The 27077-nt window shown below is 43.8% G+C and overlaps 2 protein-coding genes across 3 annotated transcripts; both read right to left on the bottom strand.

Moving 5' to 3' along the window:
- Positions 1-856: 856 nt before the first annotated feature.
- tmem168b (transmembrane protein 168b) lies at positions 857-4077 on the bottom strand. The gene is given in 7 exon segments (XM_030766662.1): positions 857-910; positions 912-1405; positions 1675-1949; positions 2431-2572; positions 2995-3488; positions 3490-3921; positions 3923-4077. Coding segments are annotated over 7 exon segments (2046 nt in total).
- Positions 4078-17440: 13363 nt separating this feature from the next.
- samtor (S-adenosylmethionine sensor upstream of mTORC1) lies at positions 17441-26697 on the bottom strand. Of its 2 annotated transcripts, XM_030766664.1 has the most exons (6): positions 26544-26697; positions 22174-22315; positions 21875-21992; positions 21321-21343; positions 20858-20966; positions 17441-20600 (listed from the first exon to the last, which is right to left on the bottom strand). In XM_030766664.1, exons 1-6 carry the CDS (start codon positions 26695-26697, stop codon positions 19971-19973), a joined length of 1176 nt encoding a protein of 391 aa, XP_030622524.1. In that variant the 3' UTR covers positions 17441-19970. The 2 variants fall into 2 exon arrangements, with proteins under 2 accessions (XP_030622524.1, XP_030622523.1); XM_030766663.1 differs by lacking the exon at positions 21321-21343 and having other exon boundaries at positions 21864-21992.
- Between the last annotated feature and the right edge of the window lie 380 nt (positions 26698-27077).

Below are 27077 nucleotides of genomic sequence, written 5' to 3'. Positions count from 1 at the left end.
TCATTCTCACTTCATTAGTGTTAGCCCACCCCCATCCAAGGTCATCACAGGCTATATAATGACTCTTTTTCTCAGAAAATAAGCGGTTAAGGCCTCACATGGCAGTCTAAGCTTGAAGAAGGCACATAAGGACATATGGAGAACTTCCCTGCTTTACACAGTCATTCAGTAATGCTGGTGATATAAGATGAATCTCTTCCATCATAGCTATAGTGGAAAGTGTCAGCTGTGCTTACATACAGGAAAAGTAAAGGACAGCAGCTCTGAATTCATCACATCACTGCCACAGAAAAGACTCCTTCTAATCAATCAAAAATAAATGATTAATTAGGAAAAATTTCATAGCTTTGCAATAGCATACTCCATCAGTAACTCTTTAACAACCAATCACCAAAAAAAAATCTTTCAATTGTTTTTAGTCATTATGATTTGGCTGAAACATACACACACATTGTCTCACACAGACATTCTCTATCTCTGTCTCACATTTACACACTCTCTCTCTCTCTCTCACACACACACACACACACACACACACACACACACGCACGCACACAGATGTGTGTTCCATAAAAACCTGAGATAAAAATCAATGGCATATGGTCCTTATATTACACAGCTGCCAATTCTGAGGCCAGGCAAAGTGCAGTCAGTAAAAATGCTGGAATACGAAGTACAATAAAAATTCTAAGATAATTGGCCACAAAGTTCCTGATTGTCATTACCATCTTATATGAACCATACAGAACACTTTGACTGCTCCAGACACTTAACATGTTTCTGTTACTCTGGCTTGGTTGTGCTGTCAGCAACTTAAAACAAACACAGTTTAACGTGTAATGTGCTTACAGCTGCTCTAGGATTTGACCAGCTTGAAGCCTTGACCTGTGTCTGGGACAGGGGGGGGAAAAACAGGAGAGTTTGAGTCTGCGGAGGAAACGGACGCAGTATCCACACAGCCAGAACAGGTTTAGTACACCACACCATTGGGCCAGCTGTACCACCGGGTAGGTCCAGCGGGGGAAGTAAAGCCTCCAGTGCATAGTGACATCACTTCCTGAGGGCAGGTGGAGTGTGTAGTCTCCCCACTGCTTGGAGACCCCATAGGCAGCAAGAACTGTCCTGCCTCTCTCTGACCAGTGGATGGTGCTGTTAGGGTTGCAGTTGAAGTCAATCCACTGGGCAGTGAAGTCACCTAGCTGTGCCGTGTCCTGGACTTCAACTTCGGTCGAATAAGACAATGAGGCACCCTGCACGGCCACATAGAGACCATCCACCTTCATGATCTCTCTGACCCAGGGCAGGGAGTTTTCTGTGTCCAGGACGATGATGAGGCGGGAGCAGAAGCCAGCATTCTTCTCCCTCCAACACTGCACAATATCGTCCAGACAGAGCGTGTCCCCACCTGATCAGAGCACATAGCACTGTCACAACAACATCACTGTGATACACAAAACAAAAAGCTGAACTTCAGACCCTACACTGTGTTTTCTCAGGATTTTCTCAGGAAAAGAAGGCTCAGGATGTGTTGTTCCTCAAGCTCTGACTCAAATTCCTTAACTTCTTTAAAAGCCAAGGATCATTCATGGTTTTATCCAAAAATCATCTAATTTTTCTAATTTGTTCTGTATGGTCGTTTGTGTTAGGAGAGGAAAGAGAGAGAGCAGAAATGACCTGTGAGGGCCCATTCTCCACTGCGGTAGGTGTGTCCACTGTAAAACAGCATGTAGGTGTCATGCCGTGTGCCATCAGCCATGCGCAGCTCCAGGAAGGCGTGCAGCTTGGTCTGGAGCGTGTCCAGACTCAGGCCACTGGTGGAATAGTCACAGCCATAGGTCTCAACCATATGGTGGGAGAAGAACCGCTGGATGTTATTCAGAATGCCTGTGGAGCGCAAATTCAGCTCCTGCATCTGGTCAGGTAGGAGAAGGGTGGGCTGTCCATCTGGACTGCAGTCCAGAGAGAAAAGAAGATATGATCATTCAAACAGCACTAATATAGGCGAGTCTAAGCTCGACAACAGTTCATGAAATCCAAATACACTGATACTGTGCGTATATCAAAATCAATCAGGACCATGAAACTGCCTTCAGCTGCTAAAGTCTGTTCTTTTCCCTGGAGTGGTACAATGTGTGGTATAGAGTGTGGTACAGTGTGTGGGGCTGAAACACTTTGTGTGTGTGTGTTAAAGGTGTAGCCGTTCTGAAACCGAGACCGCAACTGCAATACAAATGTCCACGGTCTCGTGTCACCGAACCGCAATACCCCCCCTTCACAGGTAGGTGCAGCTTGTTGAGCTCTCATTACGTTACTAATGTAACAAAACTCATTTTTCATTTCACAAATAACACTGTAACACATGTAAATCATGAAATTATTATTCTATGTAAAGTTTGGGGAAGCTGTATATTTTTAAGGGCGTGCATTTACCTGCAATAGTTAGTGGGGATGACCAAGGCGTACCCAACAGAAGTTCCTCCAAGGCAGCTGCCGAGCTCACAGAACAGGCCATGAGCCAGAGACTCTAATGGCAGGACCAGCAGAAATACTCAAAGGTACTGTTGGCGTTTTGCTGCAAGGAAGCATAAACAAACAAATAAACCTACTATGATTTATAACACGACAAATTACATTTCAACATAAATGAACATAAAATCAATGCTTAGATACTAAAAACTACATTTAGATGTCCTATGCACTGAAACCGTATTAGAAATATTATAAAACTTGAATATGTTACCTCAACTCTAGATGTCTAAAAACACATGCTAGCAATGCTGAGCAGTTCGGAAATGGGAAATTCCAGTGCACTAACTTAAGCCTCTCTGGTGTAAAATGTGTTGGTTTGGTGAGGTCTTGTCTGAAAGTACCTTAACATCAAAGGAATGTTTCCCTTTCATATTTTATGCATGACTGGAAACCCAAGAAAACTCAATTAGGTTGATTTACAAAGATGTCTTCAAGTATCCTATCTAATATAAAAGCTGATATTACATGTTCTTACCTGCCAGGATAAGATGGCGAGTATGCCAGTGGAGAGCAGGCTGAAGAGTACCAGCCGCCCTGAGATTAGACTAAATTGGCGCATGCCTTTGGAGGCCATGATCCTGTCCAGGGTACTGGCCTCAATGCCCTGAATGACACACCACCTCTGACACTCACTCAGTTTCCGGTGAAAGCCCCACACAGTAACCAGCAACACCATGTGGTTAATGACCCAAAAAACAGCACACAGAGAGAAACCAGGGAAAACCACATACCACTGCTTCACATGACCTATCTCTAAAGCAGCCAGGACAAAGAAAACCATTTCCACTGTCACAACAGGCAGCAGGGAGAGCCGGCGGCAGAATGCACCTTTCCTTAGGAAGGGTAACCAGCGCTCAGTAACCGACTGCCCGTTGAAGTAGATGTCCAGTAAGGGCTCACAAATGAGCGTGCTGAAGAAGCAGCCCAATGCAAATGGGTTGGTGGAGAGCCCTAAAGAAAACTCCTGTGACCAAAGCAAAGCAAACCAGGTTTGGCATGGCCAGGTAAGACTTCATTCGCAAGTCTATAATGAGGACTGTGAGGGCTAACGCGAGGACCACTAGAGCTACAGAGTTGTTGATGGCTAGTAGGGTGCTGGCCACAGCAAAGCCTGTAAGCTCCAGAGCCTCTGCAGATGTGAGAAATACAGGCTGGTACTTGACACAGCTGCAGATTCTCTCTATCAGCACTCTTAGTGTTCTAATCACCACACTGACAATCAACAAATAATGTGTGGCTTGCTCCTTCATATCCACCTCTAAAGCAGGGCTGTAGATAAAACACAGCAAGCCGAGTAAGAATCCAAACCAAAGATCGAGGCAGAGGCTAACCTTCTCCATGCTGAGGTAGTAGTAAAAAATGCTGGCAATGCCAAGGACAAACAATCCTAACAAACGTGATCAGAATCATGGCCTCTGAAGTCTTCTCCCAGCGTACATACAGACCCAGGCATATGGCCACGAGAAAGTTAAGACTGGAAAAGTAGCCTAGGTAATGAACGGACGTCCACATGTTGACCTCTTTATTGACTTCCTCCAGTAGAACCATTGCGGCATAAATTGAGTGGCTAACAAAGTAACTAAGAAATTGGCACACAACAGCGACGTGTCTTAACCTTTACGTCAGTTAAGAAACGATGGATTTTAAAGGTCATTTGATGTTGCTTATTTAGGATACATCGTTATTGCATCTAGTCACGTTTCACAGGGCAGAATAATTCATGACCAGTAAATTAACACAAATGTGGCTGGAGTTCGTGTACCAGTATGTATCACAGCGTATAAACAAGAATTGTAGTATCTTCGGGCTCGGATTCAGTTCATAATCACGTTTTCCCCGACCACTGATTTAGATTCAAGATTCAAGAGTTTTATTGTCATGTGCACAGCAAAACAGGCAGTTGCACTGTACAATGAAATTCTTACTTTGCTCATCCTCCGTTACCAGACGAGTGTGAATAGACAATGTATAAATAAGTAGAAAAAAAAAATCTTATATGGAGACGATATAAATAGCAAAGGAACTTTAGTTTAGTGGTTCGTTAAGTAGTGTGTGTTTTCAGTAGGTGGCCCACCAGTCAAAGAGGTTGGGAGGGGCCATGTGTGAAAGAGTCATTCACAAGCCTGATTGCATGTGGATAGAAGCTGTTTGTCAGTCTTGATGTTCTGGACTTCACACTTCTATAGCGCTTGCCTGATGGTAGAAGTGTGAAGAGGTGATGTTGGGGGTGTGTTCTGTCCTTGATGATGTTGTGGGCCCTCCTGATGACCCTGGTGTTGTAGGTGTCCTGCAGCAGGGGGAAGGCTGCTCCTGAGATGGACTGAGCAGATTTAATCACGCGCTGGAGCGCCTTCCTGTCCTGAGCGGTGCAGTTTCCATACCAGACTGTGATGGAGCTGGTAAGGACGCTCTCGATTGTACTCCTGTAGAAGTTGCTGAGAATTTTGGCTGGCATGCCAAATTTCCTCAGCCTTCTCAGGAAGTACAGTCATTGCTGGGACTTCCTGATGATGTGCTGTTTGTTGTGAGACCAGGTGAGATCCTCACTGATGTGAATGCCGAGGAATTTGAAGGTTTTCACCCTCTCTACCTCAGTCTCACCTATGTGAAGCGGTGTGTGCAGCTCCCCTTGCCTCCTTGGGTCAACAATCATTTCCTTTGTCTTGTCTGCGTTAAGGGAGAGATTGTTGTTATGACACCAGGCCACCAGATCTGCAACCTCCCTCCTGTACGCTGTCTCGTCCCCTCCAGTGATCAGTCCAATGACTGTTGTGTCACCAGCAAACTTGATGCTGGTGTTGTTCTGGGAGGCCACACAGTCGTGCGTGAAGAGAGTATACAGCAGGGGGCTCAGCATGCAGCCCTGGGGGGTCCCAGTGCTTACAGTTCTTGTTCTTGACGTGCGGTTGCCAACTCTGACTGACTGGGGTCTGTCCGTAAGGAAGTTCAGTACCCAGTTGCAGAGGGTGGGTGTCAGTCCCAGGGTGAGGAGCTTTTCAGGGAGTCTGTGGGGGATGACCGTATTGAATGCTGAGCTTTAGTCGATAAACAGCATTCTGACATACGTGTCCTTGCCCTCTAGGTGTGTGAGGGCTGTGTATGGCAGTGCTGACTGCATCATCAGTGGACCGGTTCCGTCGGTAAGCAAACTGTAGAGGGTCTAAAGTGTCTGGAATGATCTCCTGGATGCGAGTCTCATGACTATCCTTTCAAAGCACTTCATCACAATTGGAGTGAGTGCCACAGGGTGATAGTCATTCAGGCAGGTCACGGTGCTTTTCTTTGGGAGGGGCACAATGGTGGTGGACTTGAAGCAGGAAGGCACGCCCTGGGATGTTGTCTGGGCCAGCCGCCTTCCTTGGGTTTAATCTCCTCGGAGCCACACGCACATCTGCTGCTGACACGGTTAGTGATGAGTTCTGTGTGCTCTCTGTGGCCAAGGCCTCTCTCTGTTGTTCCGTGTTGAGGGCCTCGAAGCGAGCGTAGAACTCATTCAGCTCATCTGGCAGTGTGGCGTGGCTGGTTGTGACCACCCTGCTCCTCTGCTGGTAGTCTGTGATGTGCTGCAGGCCCTACCACATGCGGTGGGAGTCTGCGGTGGTGTAGTATCCCTCCAGCTTCAGTCTGTATTGTCTCTTGGCCTCTCTGATAGATTTACGCAGGTCATATCTGGCCTTTTTGTACTCTTCATCGTTGCCTGAGACAAATGCAGTGGTGCGAGCACGTAGCATGGATCGGACTTCACAGTTTACCCAAGGTTTCTGGTTGGGGCATTTTCTGCAGTGTTTAGTGGGAACAATGTTCTCAGTGCAGGTACTGATGTAGCCAGTTACCCCAGAAGCGTAGTCTTCTAGGTCAACAGTAGAGTCCTCTCTCAAAGCAGCAGTTCTGAACACATCCCAGTTTGTACTGTCAAAGCAGTCCAGGTGAGTTTCTTCATTCCACACTTTAACAGCTTTACTTATTGGTGGAGCTTGCTTGAGCAGTTGTTGGTAGGATGGGTAGAGGAACACGGAGATGTGGTCGGACTGTCCGAAGTGCGGCCGTGGTGCAGCCTTGTAGGCGCCCCTCACGTTGCTATAGACTTGATCGAGAATGTTGCGCTCCCTCGTCGAAAAGTTCACATGCTGATGGTACTTGGGGAGAACAGTCCTTAGGTTGCAGTGGTTGAAATCGCCAGCTACGATGAACACGGCGTCCGGGTGTGCAGTTTCTTGTTTGCTGATCGTGTCGTGCAGCAGCCCCAGCGCCATCGCGGAGTTCGCCCTTGGTGGTATGTAAACAGCCAGTACGAATACTGCGCTGAACTCCCTCGGCAGGTAGAAGGGTCTACACTTCATCAGCAGTTCTGTCATTTGAACAGTGTTTCTCTACAGTCTGTGCATCTGAACACCACCTGTTGTTCACGTAGATGCAGATACCACCGCCTCTGTTCTTTCCGGATGCCGCTGTGCGGTCCCCACGGTGGACAGAGTGAGTTTGTAGCTGAATTGCCAAGTCTGGCGTGCTGTCCGAGAGCATTAGAGCACAGCAATCTCTGATCTCACGCTGAGTAGTAATCCTAGCTCGCAGCTCGTCCAGCTTGTTTTCAAGGGAGCGGACATTGGCTAGAAGTAGGCTAGGTAGCGGCGGTCTTGTAGCTCTAGCTTTTAGCCTAGCATGTAGCCCGCTTCTCTTGCCACGCTTCCGCCTTGACCGCTCTGCCCATCGGCTATGCCGCTCACCCGAGGCCGGTGTTGCTGGGCCTTGCCGGTTGTAGCCATTGGAGTCCGGGCGCAGAAGAAATTCGAAGTCCGAGAGACTGAAGCTTAGTTCGTGTCGAACTTTGCCGATGTCCAGGAGAGTCTCTCTGCTGTATTTAACTTTCGCTAGAGTGGTTTGTACATTTAAGATAAGTATTAAAACTAAAATAAATAATAAATAGCGTCAGTGTCGGGAGGATGACGCAAAGACGTCTGCTTCAGTGGGCGCCATCTTGAAGAGAGCTAGAAAACTCTGGCGCAACCACACCGCTCCACATTGAGGTTTTGAGAAACAAAAGGCACGACAGGCCTCTTGTGAATTTGCTTTTATCAGTGAACAAAGTTCAACAAACGCCGTTTAGCCAAGGAACCAAAGTACTCGCGAGGACTTTCATTATATGCTTTCAAGTTAGCAGGTTCGCGGTGTTAAGCTTAAGTTAGACAGCATAGCCGAAAAGTTGTTAAAAGCGATTCTGTTGAAGGTATAGATATTATAGCTTTACCAACGAACATCTTTAGCGGAGCGTAGCAGAAGTCGTTTGACCGAAATAAGTACGCCAAGAAATAAGTGAGCCAGTTCAAAAACTTTGTTTTAAATCTGCCATTATCCTTTGCCATGATCTACAGTGACGGAAAGCTTACTGGGACAAACTGAGGCTGTCTGTTTAGTTGGAAAATACCGGGAAACTGTGGCTTTGAGGTGAATGGTTTTCAGTTAGTGTTTTGCAAGTTCGGAGCAGAAAGGATCTTGACGTTTGCTAATTACTTGCCAAACTGCAATTCAAACAGCAGCGTACACTATCACTGTACGTTCACACAGAGCGGCGAGAGCCTCAAAGTGACCGGAAGTCATTCATTTTCTATGAGAGCCAGCGTCTTAAAGCGGCGAAGAGCGTCGCGGCAAAGGGCGTTGCGGCGAGGGTGGTTTGGGCGTCAAAATACAGTTGAAGTTCGGTTAACTTTATGGTAATGAGATATGACGCGGTTTGGCGGCAACCAATAGGAATTTGGAAGTGCTCCGCTCCAGAGAGTTTTAGAGAACACAACAGTATAAACTATTGTTCCCACATAGAGGAGAAACTGATTATATCTGTGGTAGGTTACCCCATGTTGTACTGTAATGTAGGTTATGCACAAACGTTAGTGTTAAAGACCAAGGCTAGTAAACGTGTCCTATAAACTCCATGCTGGAATTTGACCTAGCCTAGCATTAACACGAAATACACACAACAAAAAAGCTTTTAAGTAGTCGTTGTGATGTGTGTAAAGGACTGTATGGTTCACAGGAAGTGTGTGGCTGCTATGGCGCATCCAGTTAGAATGCGACACAAGATGTTTCTTTAATGGTTTTTATTTAAATAGAAATGGAGGTACAGAGGAGGTGTGAATGGGTGGTATGTATACAATCACTGTGTATACAAAGCTGTGAATTGGGGTGTATGTATTGCTGTGTTTGTAATTGTGTGGTATTTGTGTGTTCTTTATATTGTGCCTTGTGTGTGGTTCTGTAACAGATAACAGCACCAAATTAGATACACAGCCAAGTACATACATACACACAGCTAGAGTCAAGACAGAGAACGCAGTATTACACTCGGAATGAATATATGCCTACGGCAAAACTGGCGTCTACATACCGAGTAAACCGAACATACACTACTGCGAATACCGACAGACATAGTATCCGCATTATAAAGCATGTATTACTCACAATACGCTACATTTACCGACATAAGACATGGTAAAAGGTACTACGTACTGAAATGACTGAAAACACAGCAAACATACAAACAAACCGATACATGCCGCCATTACGAGAACAAAGGCTCTTACAAACTTAACTACATAATGGCGGGCATGATCACCGAACGATCGGATACAAAGTAAACTCAAAGCGCGCATATGTTACCAATGCAGAGTTTACTTACTGGTATCCGAATGCACACAAAGATTTGATGTATGCAGAATACAGCAGTACTCCGCGATGAATATCACAGCAGTTTCTCCAAAAGTGTACGCGCAATCACAGGCTGTGTCCGAAATGGCATACTACATACTACTCGCATACTAATTATGACGTAAAAGTAGTATGCAGTACGTGAAAAATAAAAATTTTGCAGTACACTACAGTTACCCGGATGATGTACTACTCTTGCGAAAATTTCTAGTATACATCCCGAGCTCACTTCGCTAACTACTGCATCCCATGATGCAACGCGGTAACCTCTAACTTTCCGAAAATTTTCAAAAAACATGGCGGACGGCGACAATGGCAATGTAGTGTAGTGCACTACACGAAACGTCTCGTAATTGTACCATACTGCATACTAGCATGTGGAATAGTGTGCAGTACGCAGTGTATACTAGGCTAGTATGTAGTACGCTAGTATGCCATTTCGGACACAGCCACAGTCTCCCCACAAGTCTTCTCCTTTCGAATATCGCGCCGACAAAGACAGCGGCTTTTGTGGCAGTATTTATGGAGACTCGTGCGACTGTGATTGGCGCATCTAATGGAGAACGACAACCAATAGCGAGTGACTGCTTGCGCTATTGGTTGCTGCTGGAAACTGAAGGAGTTACCCAAAGTCCTTTGTTACAGTAGTGTTTTTCGTTAGTTCATTTTGTTACGAAATATGTAATTAGCATTTTTTATTTATTTCTCTCATTGGTCAATTTCGCACATTCACATTTAAAATATCTCATAAGGTTAACTTATAGCCTACTGGTGGTCAGTCAGCACAAAGATACCGCTCGACCTGTTTGTTTGCTTTGTGGCCCCTTTAAAAAACATTTGCATAACCAAGCTTTCCGACGGAACTTGTACCCGCCTATTTCATCAACGTCAGAGCGTCCACGGTGTTCAACAGCGTTGTTGGCAGGGAGGTTTGGGCGACTCTTGACGCTCTCGCCGCTCTCAGTGTGAACGTACAGTCAGGTCTGAGAGTGACGAACCCGAGTCCGCATACCTTATTCGGGAAAGCAAACAATGCGATGGAAACACATATTTCTTTACCTGAAGTTGCTCGTCATCATTCAGGAAAAGACACATGACTGACACATACCTGCCAACACTCCCGTTTTTCCCGGGTTTCTCCCGTATTTCAATGCCATCTCCCGGTACCCTCCCTTTTTGTTGTTTCTCCCGGGAAACTGCCGTAGTTTGCATGGCCCTCAAACTTTATTATGAGTAACCGTCATACACGGATTCATAAGTTTTGTATGTTTGTCTCATAATAATAATAATAACAATAAGTTTATTTAGAGCCCAATATCACTATTTATAGTCTCAAAGGGCCCTAGGGCTTTACATGTTTATAACAAAGTCAAATCAAAATTATATTATGCATAAGTTCAAGAAAATAGATAAGTCATTAGTCTAGTTTTATAAAGATATGGAGAGAGTTTGCCTCCCTAACTTCTGTACGTAAACCATTCCAGAAGAAGGGAGAGTGGTAGGAAAAGGCTCAGTTGCCAGTGGACTTCTTTTTAACTCTTGGAATGACTAATAGTCCAGAATCTTGAGATCGCAGGGTGCGAGGTGGGTTATAGGGTGTAATTAAGTCAGACAGGTAGGAAGGCGCAAGCCCATGTAAAATTTTATATGTTGATAAGAGGACCTTAAAATCTGCCCTTGCATGAATTGGGAGCCAATGAAGGGAAGCCAGAACAGGGCTAATGTGATCAGACTTCCTCGTTCTGGTCAGAATTCTAGCAGCAGCATTCTGGACCAGCTGAAGACTATTGGTACTAGAGGCAGGCAGGCCGGAGTAAAGAACATTGCAGTAATCGAGGCGAGGCGAGACGTGACGAATGCGTGAACAATGCTTTCTGCATCAGCCATACTTAGAAAGGGCCTAATTTTAGCAATGTTACGGAGGTGATAAAAGGCAGTTTTGGTTGTGTTTTTGATATCAGTGACTAGGGAGAGACTAGAGTCAAAAATCACACCAAGGTTTTTAGCTGAAGAGTTTTGAGAGATGGTGCAGTTGTCAAAATTTAGGGTAAGATCACTAAAAAGATGCTTATGTGTAGGGGGACCAATGACCAGCATTTCAGTCTTGCCTGCGTTAAGCATCAGGAAATTTGAAGACATCCAACCCTTAATAGGGTACTCAGCATGTTCAGTGTGTCAAGTGCAGGATGTTCAGCCATTCCTCCTCCGTCATTAATAACAGCTCTGTTTGTGCTAAATGTACATTAGTTAGCTCCCTGACGGAGAAGATTGTAGCATTAGAGATGCGCCTCCAGATGCTAGAGAGGCTTAGTGAGAGTGAGAATAGCCTAGTTCCTGTAAAGGAAAATCTGGATGGCTCAGGAAGAGTTAGCAGCTCCCCGACTCCGGCACTAGAGCCCTCACAGCAGGGCGAATGGGTGACGACTCGGCGGCATAACTACAAAGCCAAAGCTAACGCTAGCCCACGAGAGAGACACCACTCCCCACTTTACGTGTCGAACAGGTTTTCCCTCCTCAGTGAAACACCCGCTGAGAAACCTGAAAGAGCTCTGGTTATAGGAGATTCCATTCTACGGCACGTGAAATTAGCAAGACCTTTAGGGGCACCACCAGCCTTAGTTAGCTGTATACTGGGAGCCAGGGCACCGGACATAGCAAGTAATCTTAAAGTGTTAAGTAAGCATAGGTTTTCAAAGATAGTTTTTCATGTAGGAGCTAACGATGTACACCTTCGTCAATCAGAGATTACTAAAAGTAATATCATAGAGGTCTGTAAATTAGCGAAGGCGATGTCCGATGCAGTAATATGCTCTGGCCCCATCCCAATCCGGCGAGGCGATGTAGCTTACAGCAGGTTATGGTCGCTGAACTGCTGGATGTCCAGGTGGTGCTCTGACAACAATGTGGGCTTTATAGACAATTGGAATAGTTTTGAGGGCAAAGCTGGCCTTTTAGGGCGGGACGGTGTCCATCCCACTCAGGAAGGTGGTGCTCTCATTTCTTGTAACATAATGCATAGTCTCAGAACAGTTAGTCTGTGACAATCCAGAGCCAAGGCCAGGGAGCCAAGCAAGATAAACTGACCGTCTGCTAGCTGCACAGAGTTGTCACCCAGGTTAAACTATATTGAGACTGTGTCTGTTCCCCGACCTATACGAAAATGTAGAAACACTCAGAGAATTTGTCCTAGTAACCTAATTAACATAGATTTAAATCATACTGAATGTACCGCCTTTTAATTATTAGATCTCTTACACCTAAAGTGCTTATTGTCAGTGAAATTATTATTGATCAGGAGTTTAATGTACTGTGTTTAACAGAAACGTGGATCAAACCAAATGAGTACTTCGCATTAAATGAAGCTAGTCCTCCCAGATACAGTTATATACACCAGCCTCGTCTAACTAGCAGAGGAGGAGGTGTTGCAGTTATTTATAATGATAATCTAGGCATCATACAAAAACCTTTACATAAATTCAATGCGTTTGAAGTTCTTTATACAAACATAACATATGTAGCCACAAAAAATAAGTCTACCCAGTCTATCACACTAATTATTATTTATAGACCCCCTGGGCCGTACTCTGAATTCCTCTGTGAAATTGCAGATTTCATCTCAAACCTCGTTATTTCTTTAGACAAAGCTCTAATTGTCGGAGACTTTAACATTCATTTTGATAACCCTTAGGATCCTCTGAGAACAGCGTTCGTGTCCATGTATCAGTCAGGATTTAGGCCTCATCACAGCACAAAGACAGCACTGGTTAAAGCTGCAAATGACCTATTACTGGCCTCTGATCAGGGTTGTGTCTCCTTGCTTCTGTTGCTTAACCTCAGTGCAGCCTTTGACACCATCGATCATGCTATTCTCCTTGATAGACTAGAAAATGTTGTTGTAGTTAAGGTCCTACTTGACTGATCGTTATCAGTTTGTTGATGTAAATGGTGACTTCTCTGCACATACTGAGGTAAAGTTTGGAGTCCCGCAAGGTTCTGTTTTAGGCCCACTGCTTTTTTCTTTATATATGCTACCTCTAGGTAATATTATTCGTAAACACGGTATTAGCTTCCACTGCTATGCTGATGACACACAGTTGTATGTCTCAGCGAAGCCAGACGAGAGACACCAGCTTAACAAAATTGAGGAATGTCTAAAGGATATTAGGCAGTGGATGCTTACTAACTTCCTCTCACTTAACTCTGAAAAAACAGAAGTACTTGTACTAGGATCACATGCAGCTAGGAGTAAGCTTTCCGATCACATTGTTACTCTGGATGGCCTTTCTCTTTCATCAGGTGCAGCAGTAAAAGACCTTGGTGTAATTATTGACCCCAGTCTTTCATTTGAAGCTCATGTAGATAATATTACCAGGATAGCCTTCTTTCATCTTGGAAATATTAACAGGATAAGAAATGCATTGTCATTTCAAGATGCTGAAAAACTGGTTCATGCTTTCACTACCTCTAGGTTAGACTACTGTAATGCCTTACTGTCTGGATGTTCTAATAGGTGTATAAATAAGCTACAGTTAGTTCAGAATGCAGCAGCCAGAGTTCTTACTAGAACCAAAAGATATGATTACATCACTCCTATCTTATCCACACTGCACTGGCTCCCAGTCAAATCTCGTATTGTTTATAAAATCTTACTATTGACCTATAGAGCACTAAATGGTCTTGCGCCACAGTACCTGCGCTCCTGGTCTTTTATGATCCACCACACCTACTTAGATCAAAAGGTGCAGGCTATTTGTTGGTACCTCGAGTTGTGATGGCTACAGCAGGGGGCAGAGCCTTCTCTTACAGAGCCCCACAGTTATGGAACAGCCTCCCAATTAATGTTCGAGACTCAGACACAGTCTCTATGTTTAAGTCACTTATCTGTTTAGCCAAGCCTTTTGCTAACAGCTCTTTACTAGGTAAAGGAGCAGATCTGGAGGGTTCTCGGGCATAGAATGTTTGGTGAACTGGGACGTTTGGATGCTGTCGCCCCCCCCACTCTAACATGTTCACTCAGGTTTGTTGACGGTGGAGTGGGTAGCCGCCTTGTGTCCCAGAGTGCCCTCATGTCCGTGTTACCTTCCAGCTCTCCCTTTTAACTATGCTGTAATAGCTAGTCTTGCTGGGGTCCCTGCCTATACTCGGCACACGATGTATATTTTCCCTTAACCATTATGTGGAAATGAACATCTAACAATGTCTCTCTCTCTCTCTCTCTCTCTCCCTCTCTCTCTCTCTTTCTCCCTCTCTCCTGAGATACCAATGATCCTGACTCCTCCCGCCCTCTGGACTGATCAATCCTGGTGTTATCATCTTTCATCCCCCTGTCAGCCTCCTGGCAGCATCGCCATCCCCTTTGTTCATGCTCCAATTTACTTGCAATTGTAATTGCTCGCTGGGTTGGCACCTATTGCACACCTGTCTGGCCAAGGAGGAGTCTCCGCTCTCTGTGGTCCTTCTCAAGATTTCTCCCATTTTCCCATTTCCCTTTTGGGTTTTTGGGGAGTTTTTTCTTGCCCGCCATGAGGATTAAGTCAGGGGGTGCTGTCCTGTTTTGATTTTGACTGTTGTGGCCTGTAAAGCCCTTTGAGACTGTAAACAGTGATATTGGGCTCTAAATAAACTTGTAACTTAAACTTAAACTTAATAGCACAAAGACACGCCTCAAGGCTGGATAGGTAAGAAAATCTGAGTATCGTCAGCATAACAATGGAAGTTAATGTTGAAACTACGAATAATGTCACCCAAAAGGAGCACGTGAATAGAGAATAGAAGAGGGCCAAGGACTAATCCCTGAGGAACACCATAGCTAAGCTCATGGTATTCAGAGGTCATATTATTATAGTGGACACACTGCTTTCTCTCAGAGAGATAAGATTTAAACCAAGAGAGCGCCAGGCCACAAATGCCAATTTGGTGTTCCAGGCACTTTAACAGTATAGTGTGATTGACTGTGTCAAATGCTGCACTCAGATCAAGCAGAATAAGAACAGAAGTAGCACCAGCATCCATGGCTAATAAAAGATCATTAGTTACTCTAGTAAGCGCGGTTTCAGTAGAGTGAAAACACCTGAAGCCTGACTGAAATATTTGAAACAGACTGTTAGAGGACATATGGGCTATCAGCTGAGCAGCTCCAATTTTTTCAAGTATTTTTGAAAGAAACGGGATACTACAGATCGGCCTATATTTATTTAAGGCTTTTTAAGTAAAGGCCTGATCACGGCTGTTTTAAAAGCGGAGGGTAAAACACCAGACTTAAGTGACATATTCAGAGTGTTTAAGATTGTTGGGCCGAGAACCGAGAAAAGCTGTATGTAAGGTTTAGCAGGTCGGGGATCAAGGAGGTAAGAAGCTGGTGTAGCAGAGTGCACCAATTTGGACAGCGCGTTTAGAGAGATGAGTTAAACTGAATTAAAGGGTGCACATCCTGACTAATCTTAGGCGCTGTAACGGAGAGCGTGCAGGCAGTCTGATTTGATAAATTAATCTGAATATTACGATGAATTAAGTCTATTTTTAAAAAGACAAATTCAGCAAAATCGTTTGCAGTAAAAGGGCTAGATTGAGGGGAGTGATTCTGGGTAAATTTAGATACTGTATCAAAAAGGAACCTGGGGTTATTTTTGTTAATATTAAGTATTTTCGAGTAATACCCGGATTTGGCTGTGTAGAGAGCGCGTAAAATCTATCAGGCTGTCGTGCCATGCGAGGCGGAAAACCTCTAGTTTGGTTGCCCGTCAGTTTCGTTCCAATTTCCTACACACCTGCTTCAGCGCGCGGGTTTCATTATTTAACCAAGGTGTTAAGTGTTTACGCCTTTTTTGTTGTAGTTAATGGTGCTACCATATCTAGTACATTACGAAGGGCAGAATTTATGCTGTCCGTCAAGTCGTTTAAAGATCTTAGTTGATCATTGAAAGAGTTGAGAGCAGCAGGAAGCAGATCAGCGAGCGCAGCAGTGGTGGAAGCATTAATGCTACGGCAGCTACGAATCGAAGTAGAGACAACTGACGTGAACGGAAGAGTTACTTGGAAAGTAATAAGAAAATGGTCTGAGAGGGCAGCGGAGTAAGGACAGACGACAACGTGAGAGATATCTAGTCCGCGAGCTAGAATAAGATCGAAAGTGTTGCCACTGAAATGAGTTAGTTCGTGGACATATTGGTTAAAGCCAAAAGTGTCTATGATAGCTGTAAAAGCTTTATTAAGAGAATCAGAATTGTTATTGATGTGGATATTAAAGTCTGATGTTACCCAAGTTACCAGATCGTGTATGAAACACAATCTACACACGCAATCGACACACTAAACACAGTTTCAACCCATCTGTCACCGTAAACTGGCAACCCACAACCCTGTTCAAGGGCCGTGTGCGCACCGTTTCGCTGCTAACATTAGGTAGCATTGAGTTATAACATTATATCGCGTCCTCTCCGTTAGCTCGTGCTATTCCCCTGACTTAACCATCACGTTATTGCAAACGTCTAATAGGTGTCCTATACAACCAGATAATTTTGTTGGTTGAACAGATAAAGAGACAGATAAAGATACAGATAATGACGTCTCTAACCACCTCTACTAAGAATATGGTTCGCTCTCATCTTTCACATAGGAAGGGCAGTAGTATTAGTGCATCTTCGTGCCCTCAGAATGATCTGATTTTAGTCTGACAACGTTCTGTAGTCTTAGATGTTGATCATATACTGTAAATAATTTTATAGACAGTCAAACCCTGGACACATTCTATACTGTAAATGTCTCTATTCTATGTGCTGGCCAGAGCACAGACCCCTGCTGAGTCTTGGCTCTTCCTAAGGTTTCTTCCTCCTGTTCACTTCATTAGGGAGTTTTTCCTTGCCACTGTCACATTCTGCTTGCTCACTGGAGGTTTAGGCACTGATCTCTAGTTCTCTAAAAAGCACTGTACAAATAAACTTGATCACAACTGTGCACTAAAACTTTGAATTGACAGCACAAAAAACTTATATTGTCTACACGACAGGCAAAGTATTTAATTAAATGTGGAAAAATAGACACACACAAATTTTACAGGGGTGTAATACTGACATTTATTTATAAAAGAGGAACAAGATAGTCTCATTCTATGGTGGCAAAACATCTTAATATTGAAAGGGAAACTATTCATACAATAAGGGAAGATGTAGTCAGCAAGAAAAATGACCAAAACAAGTCAATATATTAAAATATTACTAGGATTGTCCTCTCTACTTTCCTCCAGGGACTGCACACCAAATATGCATAGAAAGAATTCTGCATACAGAATCAGTAATGCTATTTTGGTCAACAATAATTTGTGGCAATTTGGGTAAACTGAAATATTCATGAAATGACACTGCTATCAAAGATCATCTGACACGATACGAAATTAGACAGCTGTCAGTTCATGCTCACCATAGCAACATAATCTATGACTCATCACTATCACCATGGAGGCCGGAATGGGACCAGAGGCACCATGAGAACTGGTCGAATTTCAATGTCAAGAGTAAGACACAAACACACACAGAAAAAATGATTGTCTTACTTTATTATTGTAATTATTACCAAATTACCAGAACAATGTGTAAGAAGCCTTGTTGATTTGACCCGTTACTTTGGCACCACCTAAAACTGGCTGGAAAACTCTACATGCCTCACACCGAAAAGAAAAAACCAACCAAACAAAAAAATTGTATTCACACACACACACCTCATCCTACAAAACAATAAGACTACATATGAACAGTGTCTTTGGGGAGGACGCTCATTTGATATTTGTAGAAACTACAGATGCAAGGTGAACAGCCAACTGTTAACAACCAGAAGAGGAATCTGTGCTTTGTTACCTCCATCGTGGCATTGCCACATCACATGGCAGAGTGTGCTAATACACACTAAAATGTCAGTCTCTCATTGTTGACATACTGCAGTTTTAAGTGCTTAAACTGTTATCAGGGGGCTCCTACATGGTACCCTTCAAGGATGGCAGCATGTCAAACTATTAGAGTAAACCTGGTGTTACTACAACCCATAAGAAAAAAACTGCCCATCTAACAGCGCTTACTTCATTAGCATACAGGCTATTGTTGAAATTCACTCAGCACAGAGTAGCAAAGACTGCGGAGTATTAGTGCAAAAACTTCACTGAGGTTAATCATGTCACAGTACACAAAAGCTCAGTGCAAGGTATTCACCACACGGCACAACTCCAACCTTTATGGAGGCCTGTGTTAGCGCCCGGTCGGCTGTATCTAACACACAAAGCCTGTGTTAGAGCCCGGTCGGCTGTATCTAACACACAAAGCATCTCAGAATCAAACACTGATGTAAGATTGTGTTTGGAAATCAGATTTTGCATTGAAAACAGTCCTCCAAAGTAAACAATCAGCATATTCAAGAATGTCTGATAAACACAGATAATCAAAGTGTGTTTTCTTTTCATAAGTGGGTCTATTCATGGTTAACCTTTATAAGATATGAATTCACAATAATCTCAGCCTTCTTCAACAAGCTCAGTTGCAAACAGGCGCTATGAAAAGGGGAGCATCCAAACCCAGAGGGGGAGGGTCGGGCACCCAGCAGCTGGAGTCTCCTCTAACAATTCTCACTGAGCTGTGTCTCACCCTATGGGGTGACTACTAGCTTACTCTGTTCTTCAGAAAACCACATTAGCAAACCTATGACACACACTTGTTAAGTTATGAAAAAGCTTAAAATGCTATAAAGATAATTTGTAAAATCAGTTTAAAAGTTAAAAAGGTTGTGTAAGTGTCTGTGTAAGGAGCAATATTCAGTTACTCAGAAAGGACCTATGGCTCAGAGACAGCGGAGAAAAGAGAGCTGGTTTTGGAAAGAGAAGAACAAGAAATCCTAGTCAGACTACTAGATCCTGACAGACTTACTAACTGTACCTGCGCCTTCTACCACACAATAGACTCACTAACTGCACCTGCCTCTTCTACCACACAACAGCTCAGGGTACAAAACACACATACAACTACTGACTGCAGTGAACAAACTTCAGAGTACTGTTCATTTGAGAAGTTGATAACATGCAGAGCCTCTGTCCTGGGATCAGTCAACTGCTAAACATACAAAGCCAAGTTGTTCTAAGAGAAAAGCTGTACTTTATTGTTTTTTTCTGTAAATAAGTAAATATGTGTGTTTGAATGTGAGATGTTGTGCCTCCCAGCTCAAGACAAAAAACCACCAGCTTAAGAAAAAAAATGCTGCCCACTCCTGTAAACATTTTCTATTTCTCTCTCGGTGCAAACCGCATTATTTGTGTAAAAAAGAGGGGTGAGAATGCACCAAGTGTGTTTGGTTGTGCAGCACTGGGCGGCTGGAGCAGGGGGTAGGAAGATGACATGTCTGGGCATTGGGGAGAGGGCATGGTCTGGAAAGTGGGGGAAGGGCATGGTCTGGACTGTGGGGAGAGTGTGTGCGCTGGGTAGTGGGGCAGGGAGTAGCTGTGGTCTAAGCAGTGCAGGGCAGGGAGTGGGTGCGGTCTGGAAAGTGGAGGCAGGGAGAGGTCATGGTCTAGGCAGAGACAGAGGGCATGGTCTGGGAAGTAGGGGCAGGGGGGCATGGCCTGGGCAGTGGAGAGAGTGTGTGGTCTGAGCAGTGGTATGGAGGGTGTGGGGGATTTAGCACTGTGGAAGTCCTGGGGGAGCAGGTGTGGAGAACAGAAGGGGGCAGGGCAGGGGTGTTAGGACAGTGGTAAAGCCGGTGTGGAAGGTTCAGCTCTGTAGAAGGACAGAGTCATCCAGCTCATGGAGGGGAACGGAGCTGCTCTGACTCTCACCTGAGTCTGAGTCATATGGTGTGTCTGGCAGCTCGGCAAAGGTGCACGCCAGCTGGTCATCCTCAGAATCAGAGCGCAGGGGCACGTGTGTGTCGCTGTAGCCATCCTCCTCGTATGAGTGGAAGTCCTGCGGGATGTAGAGCATCTTGGGGTAATTGTGGCTCACCAGGTCAGTGCTGGTGGTGGGGGACACCTTGCGGAAGGCCATGAGATGCATGTGAGAGAACTTGACGTATTTGTAGCGTTTGAAGCCCAGCGACTCCACAGCCACGCGCCAGCTGCGCATCATGAGGGCATGGCGGCCCTGGTGGGAGGAGTCAGGCGTGATGATGAGTAGCAAACCGTGCAGGGCCAGCAGCTCGTGGGCTTTCTTACAGCACAGCCAGCGCTGGTATGGAGCAGGGAAGTAAGAGAGCAGCAGTGAGAAGACCACCACGTGGAAGAGCTGTGCAGGCAATGCCTCAATGGGCCCGCGCAACTGACGCAGAAAGGCCTCTAATGCGTCACTTGCCAGCTGCAATGGCTGCTTCAGCTGCAGGTTCAGGAAGTCACATTTATAGACGCTCTGTGGTCAGAGAAATTAGACACAACACATAAATCAGCTTTGAATAACTCCATGTAATAAACAAAAAAATGTTGGTAAAAGCAGACCAGCAGAGGGTCAAAATTGTTGTAAGGTAGTACTTAAAGCTTAAAGATGACCAAATGTGATGCACAAAATGACTGTGTGTGTGGAAAAGGATCAGTTCAAAATGGGCCTCTCTGTTAAAGTCAGTATTTTCAATCTTAAGAGGAGAACATGTGAGGGAGACATTCATCTACCTCTACAGCAGGCACAATGTCAATACCAACAGTCAGGAACTCTTCAAACTTAAGGAAAGGGTTGAAACAACTGCCCACGTCCAACAAACGCATCTTCCCTGACTGGAAGCTTGGTCTGGAACAGAGGTATTAGTACATATTGGTCGCAATGAGCACATGACACATGAGTATGGTCCAATCAGGTCAGAAATCCTCAAATCTGACTAAGACAAAACATCACGGACACTTTGTGTAAAACCACAGGTGAGGCTGTCTTCCTCAGCCATCATTGAAGTTTTGAAATTCATAAATGTTTTATGACCTTTTATTTATGAATGTAAGTTCTTATATTGTGAAAATATTTCAGATATTTAGTGTCTTTTCCTTGGAAACATAATTTACATAAAACTATTTTGAACTTGTACTATTTCTCCTGCTTCTCATCTTTTTCAAAATCATTTTACTCAGTTGTACGTAACTGCACTTTTGTCCAAAGGAGACAACTGACTAACTGTTGTTTTTTCTCTCTGGGGTGCCCCTGACCCAGAGGCAATAGTGATGAACTGAAGGCTGATCAGGCTCGTTTCCTGACTGATTTCTGAATAATCTTTAGCTGACAGTGTCTTCCAGTGAAGGACCCATAACACATACAGTATTATACACTGATACAAATGGATGTGAGCTGTCAGTCCAGAGACTCACTCGCTGTGTTCTCCCATAAACAAATTTAAGATTCTGGTCTGAAGGTGGGATGTGGCCCATTGGTTGAGAGAATTAACACAATGCAATTCCTAGAGTTTTCCCTGTTAAGCCTTATTTGCTTAAGTAGGGTAAAAATAATCCTAGACCAAGGACCTGAGAAACTTGAAAAGATCAGTTTTATGAAATTAGTCTGAAAAAGTTGCTTTGTGTGCCCCAGTCTTAATCCCAGGTAAAGCTGCTTGAGGACATATCCTAAGTGTTCAGTCCAGTAAAATCTGTGCAGATAACCTTAGTGTAGGTGGGCTTAGCCGTCTGTGGACAGCACCTTGCAGGGACAGAAAGTGGAGGGGTACTCAGGGGGGCACCATTCAGAACTGAGGCGTGCCACGCTATCTTCTCATCTTTCTCCAACATTCGCCTCATGCCTCCGTCCAGAAAGTACTCCTGACAAACACTGCCATCATAAAACATCGGACTGCTCAGGTAAGGATTAAACGGCATGCCGGGAAGAACGAATAGATTTCTTAATTGTATTATAATGAATTAAATGGCATCGGCTTGCCTCAGAGTGACTGTTCCATGATGGAGATGCCAAGTGAATGTGGTGTTTCAGTGTAGAGCTGCATTAGTCTTACCTACGGCACCATTCAATCCGGCCCTCTCCCTCACAGCTGTTGGGCCAGTAGTTACGGGCCAGGCTCTTCATGGCCATGGCATATTCACTTAGGGTCTGCTCATCTTCACAGTGTTCACGCCAGATCCTCTCAAAATCTCCCACTGCAACAGCACAACACAGTCATGCACAGCCAGACACGCAGTACCTGTACCACAGCATAGTCACAACTAGGGGTGTGCGATATATATGTCATCTGTGATAATATCTTAATTGTTGTTTTAATGATGTGCGAGCTGACATTATCAGTATGTCACTCACTTTCCAAAAACTAGTCAAAAACATGGCTTGAGACTCCACGCATTCATTGTGTCATGTAGCCTAGTAAGATAGACTACTGCGTGTGCATGCAGTGTAGGATTGGGCCGTATCAAGGTATTACGGTATACCGGGGTATTTAGAAATCCCGAAGGTATGATTTTCAATACCGTCAAAAATAAAGACGTTTCTCATTCTATTAAACTGATGTTTAACTAAATGGACATATTGTATTGAGGCAAGGTGACCAGGTGTCCCGCTTTGCATTGTACTGCACAGCATTTTGAACCCTCGTCTGCATATCGCATACTAAGTTAACATCCCGTTTTTTTATTAGTCATTTGGTTTTTAATTGTCAGAAATAAGAACACATGGATGCGTCCCTTTACCCGCCAGGCACATGAGTTGCTTATACCGTTGCAGCATAATTTCTACTCTATTTAACAGCGCTAAATCAAAAGCACCAACCTGGCTCAAAAAAATGCAATCTAGCAAAGCTTTTCTAAAAACCTGGCTTTCATCTAACAGCCGAGAAGAGAGCAGTGACGGCGACGGCTGTTGATCAGACTGTGCAGATGTGGGTCCGGTGAGCTCCACAGCTACGTTACAAAAAACAAACTTAAACAAACTTTGCGGATACAAAGATAAAAGCTACCAGGTGACGTCAATGGCCACAAAGAAAGGAAAATGTTCTTCTAATAAAGAATGGGCTTCGACATATTCCTGGGTTTTCTTACTTAACTTTTTTCCAGTTAAGGAACAGTAAAATTATATTAGCATTTTACGCTTCCGAGTGATATCACATATGACTGTTCTAACATTGCAAACAACTTTTGTTCACTGACAGCTTGAGAATCAGCCGTTGGTTAATCGGCCAGTGGTTATCTAAACGGCCTAGTAATTTTAGGACTATGTGATGAATGTCTATACCATATGTACATTTATTCTTTCACACTGTACAAGTTACTTTTGTTTTCTTTCATTCTGTGCGGTTGCGTACGAGGGAGGGAATGTTGATGGTCTAACTGGCGTGCAGTGGAATCGACTAGGGGACAAAATGTTGGTGTTAATGAACCAAAAGGCAGAATACAAATGTTTCTTATTCAGTTAAATAATTATAGTTATATCAAAGTTTTAGGTTACCTCTCAGCGTTGGTAAACATGTCCCAGACAAACTTGCTACTCGTCCCACATTTGCTTTATTTGCATCTGGTCACCCTACCCCTGGATGATTAGCCTACATTGTTTGTTCTGCGACAACGAGGCAGTGGAATGGTGTTGTTGAAATAAACAAAGGGTGATCTTTTTAACTCTTTGACAAGGTATTGTCTCCGACTTCTGTCTCTAACTTCTCTGATTGCTATCACCAGCAGCTCAGCTTTTACAATGTCCCCCCAACTCCTTATCCTATTAACAACAGCAAGCTAGTACAATATAAGACTTTTACAAACACTTTTTTGAAGAATGCAAAATATTGTCTACTTATCGTTCGACAAATTCCAAAAAAATATCGAGATATCATTCTTTGTCAATATCGCACACCTCTAGTCACAACAGGCACATCCTGACATACAGCACAGTTACACACAGCCTTCTACTGAACCACAGCACAGTCACAACACACACAGTCTGACACACAGCCCATCACGCACAGTCTTACTGTACCACATCATAGACTCAACACACACACAGTCTTACTGTACCACATCATAGACTCAACACACACAGTCTTACTGTACCACATCATAGACTCAACACACACACAGTCTTACTGTACCACATCATAGACTCAACACACACACAGTCTTACTGTACCACATCATAGACTCAACACACACAGTGAGCTTCTTTACTACCAAGTCCTCAAACCTGTAATGAAAAAACTGCAGACTTAAGTGAGAACTGCTTTACATCTTAAAATCAAGCATCTCTGCATCTCAAAACTAGAGATCAAGGCTTATATGCCTTCAACATACTATGCTTTTCATACAGAGACTGTTTTAAATACAATTTCACTCTGGCACAGAACAAAAGGAAATGATGGTCTCTGTGGCTGCTAAGCAGTGCTTGTAAACTCAAAAACAGCCCTTATAAGCAGCACACATCAAATCCTCTTAGGGAAATGTACAAAGCAGAGAAAAGGGGGAAAACAAAGGCAGGAGGCAGCTGGCATGAGTCACAGACAGTTTTGAGCAATATTTGTTTCAGAGAACTCACCGTTAAGCTGCACTATGTTTTTTCCCCAGTGTAGTGAACACACACCAGTGTGCACACACTCTGTCAGAGAGTGAGATGTCAAACACAATTGCTAACGTATCCTTAAAAGTTTTAAAGTTAGACACTGTCCCCCGATAACAAAATTACATTCATGCTGTATTCTTACAAGAGTATCAAAACCAGGCCTCACACACATCTTTGACACCTACAGGCTCCAGAACCCAGAAACAGCACTATCAGTTCAGGACTCTACTGACTCTGGCCAGATTACGGTATATGGGAGAGAGAGAGAGACAGTGATGAGCAAGATATTCTGTGACCATATGGATGGGTTTCAGATCAGCTGAAGTAAGAAGAGCAGAAATGCATGGTGGGCTGGCCCTTACAAGAATGAATTCCACTTCTCAAAGTCACAGACCCTCAGTCATGCTTTCCTCATTAACCTATCAGGAACTCCACTGAATGGCCAACTGTGTCTTGTTATTCAACAGCTATAAGCCTTTTTAAGAAAAGAGGTCAATGCTGTATCAGTAAAATTATTCAGGTATATCTTTCCATCACTGGCACTGTAAAACTGCTTGCATGAGAGACAATCACCCAGCATGATTGAAAAAGAATGATTTAGTCTGTATAGTCGGAGATCAAAAAAGGAAAGCCCCAGACAAAATCCCAACAGCTAATAACGGTATACGGTAAGCGTATTTGATGAGCAGATCACGTGGGTTTATAGAAATGTTTGTCACTGTGTAACCCATTTTACCCATTTACTTAATTGTTCTACCTTCCATATACAAATAAACCTATTATGTAAGGGCTGTTAAGATGACGCAAAAAGAATTGATAATATTCATCCCCTGTCACTAACCTGTCAGTCATTTTTGCCGTATATTGTCTTATGCCCCAACTTGCCTCTGCATCCCCATCAGTTGTGACTAAGGCTATGCTTATTGGACTCTTTTCCACATGGGTTTATAATGGTCTGCATCTCCAGTACAAGGACGGTTATTGTACTTCTTTATATCTTTACTAAAATAGAACGGATCTTCACACGTTCAAGTTAATCTGATAAAATGACCAAAAATCAGACAAACTATTTCTAAAGAAGTTATTTTAACATTTTCGTTAACAATGTCTCTAATCTAAATCCGGTATGACAACGTAGAAATATTCAGAACTTTCGTAAATTAAAACGTAAATTCTGGGTGACAAATGCTACGACAAATAACACGAGTTTGGAACGCGTACTCCCACACCTCAACAATTAAAGCAAGAAATCAAACTTCGGGGGGAAAAAAGTTACGTCCGTATCTTATCCACTTACTTCAAAGTAGCACATCCACACTATTCGCACAATATATTTACGTCTTGGCAGCATAGAAGACACGCTGATTATGCACAACTGAGAAGTTGTCACTGCGAAGCGCTCTGGTTTGGGAGAGACAAAACCTATGCTAATACGGTTTGTCAAGTCGCCCTGATCTTTAGGTTTTAAAATGTTACACACTCAAAAAAATAAATAAAACGCATCCATCACAGAACGATTCAACGGTTTATCCAGGGGTCGTTTAGTTTTGCTAAAGTTTAAACAAGTTCGCCTTCAACACTGAAAACAGCTTGCCAGCCAGACGAGCTAGGCTAACTTTCAGCGTTAGCACTGTGCTGGCCATTAGCAAGTTAACAATACTGCTAGCAAACTAAAAAGGCTAGGGGATTGCTGATTAGTAACGGGCAAGGTATGTGGTGAAGCAAAATAACCCAGGATCCCAAGTAAACTCAGTTAGATGAGAGGGCCTCTAGTTATCCGTTTAAATACCCCTCCGTGACAGGTTTTGCAAGCTAAACGCTTTAGCTATCGACCTTCAATGTATTTCTTTCGAAGTTTTCGATGGACACTCTTCACAACGCCAGACAATTTCTCCTGCTCCGTTTTCTTGCTTCGTAATTCCTTCGAACTAGAAGTGGGGAAAAGTTCTGACACCGTCTCTGTATCTGCATTGTGCCGCAGGTCCATAGTACAGCACTGATGTTCCTTGTGCAGGCTGAAGCTACAGTTACCGGCTCGCCGGCCTCGCGCAAGCCAACAAACTCTCTGATTGCTAAGCATGTCGCCGACCCATCTGCATGACCAATCCCCAAATTGAAAACCGACAGAGTTCAGTTCCAGCTTGGTCGTTCATGGACATGTCTAGACAAATACTGCTACATTAGAATTGTTAGTGGTGTTAACACTGAAGTGGAGATTCGCTCTAACGGCTGCTATGAATACCACATGTTTCTGATGATGCCATCGGACACATTTTAGATACGGAAAATACATCGCTGTTGATTAAAAGCCTGTCATTTTTCACGGAATATGAACTGATTTACTAACAAAATATATTCTTTGCAAAA

Source organism: Chanos chanos, chromosome 2 (genome assembly GCF_902362185.1).
Source record: "Chanos chanos chromosome 2, fChaCha1.1, whole genome shotgun sequence".
Taxonomy (NCBI): Eukaryota; Metazoa; Chordata; class Actinopteri; order Gonorynchiformes; family Chanidae; genus Chanos; species Chanos chanos.
Note: the sequence above shows the minus strand (reverse complement) of the source record. Positions and strands in the feature narration are given on the sequence as shown.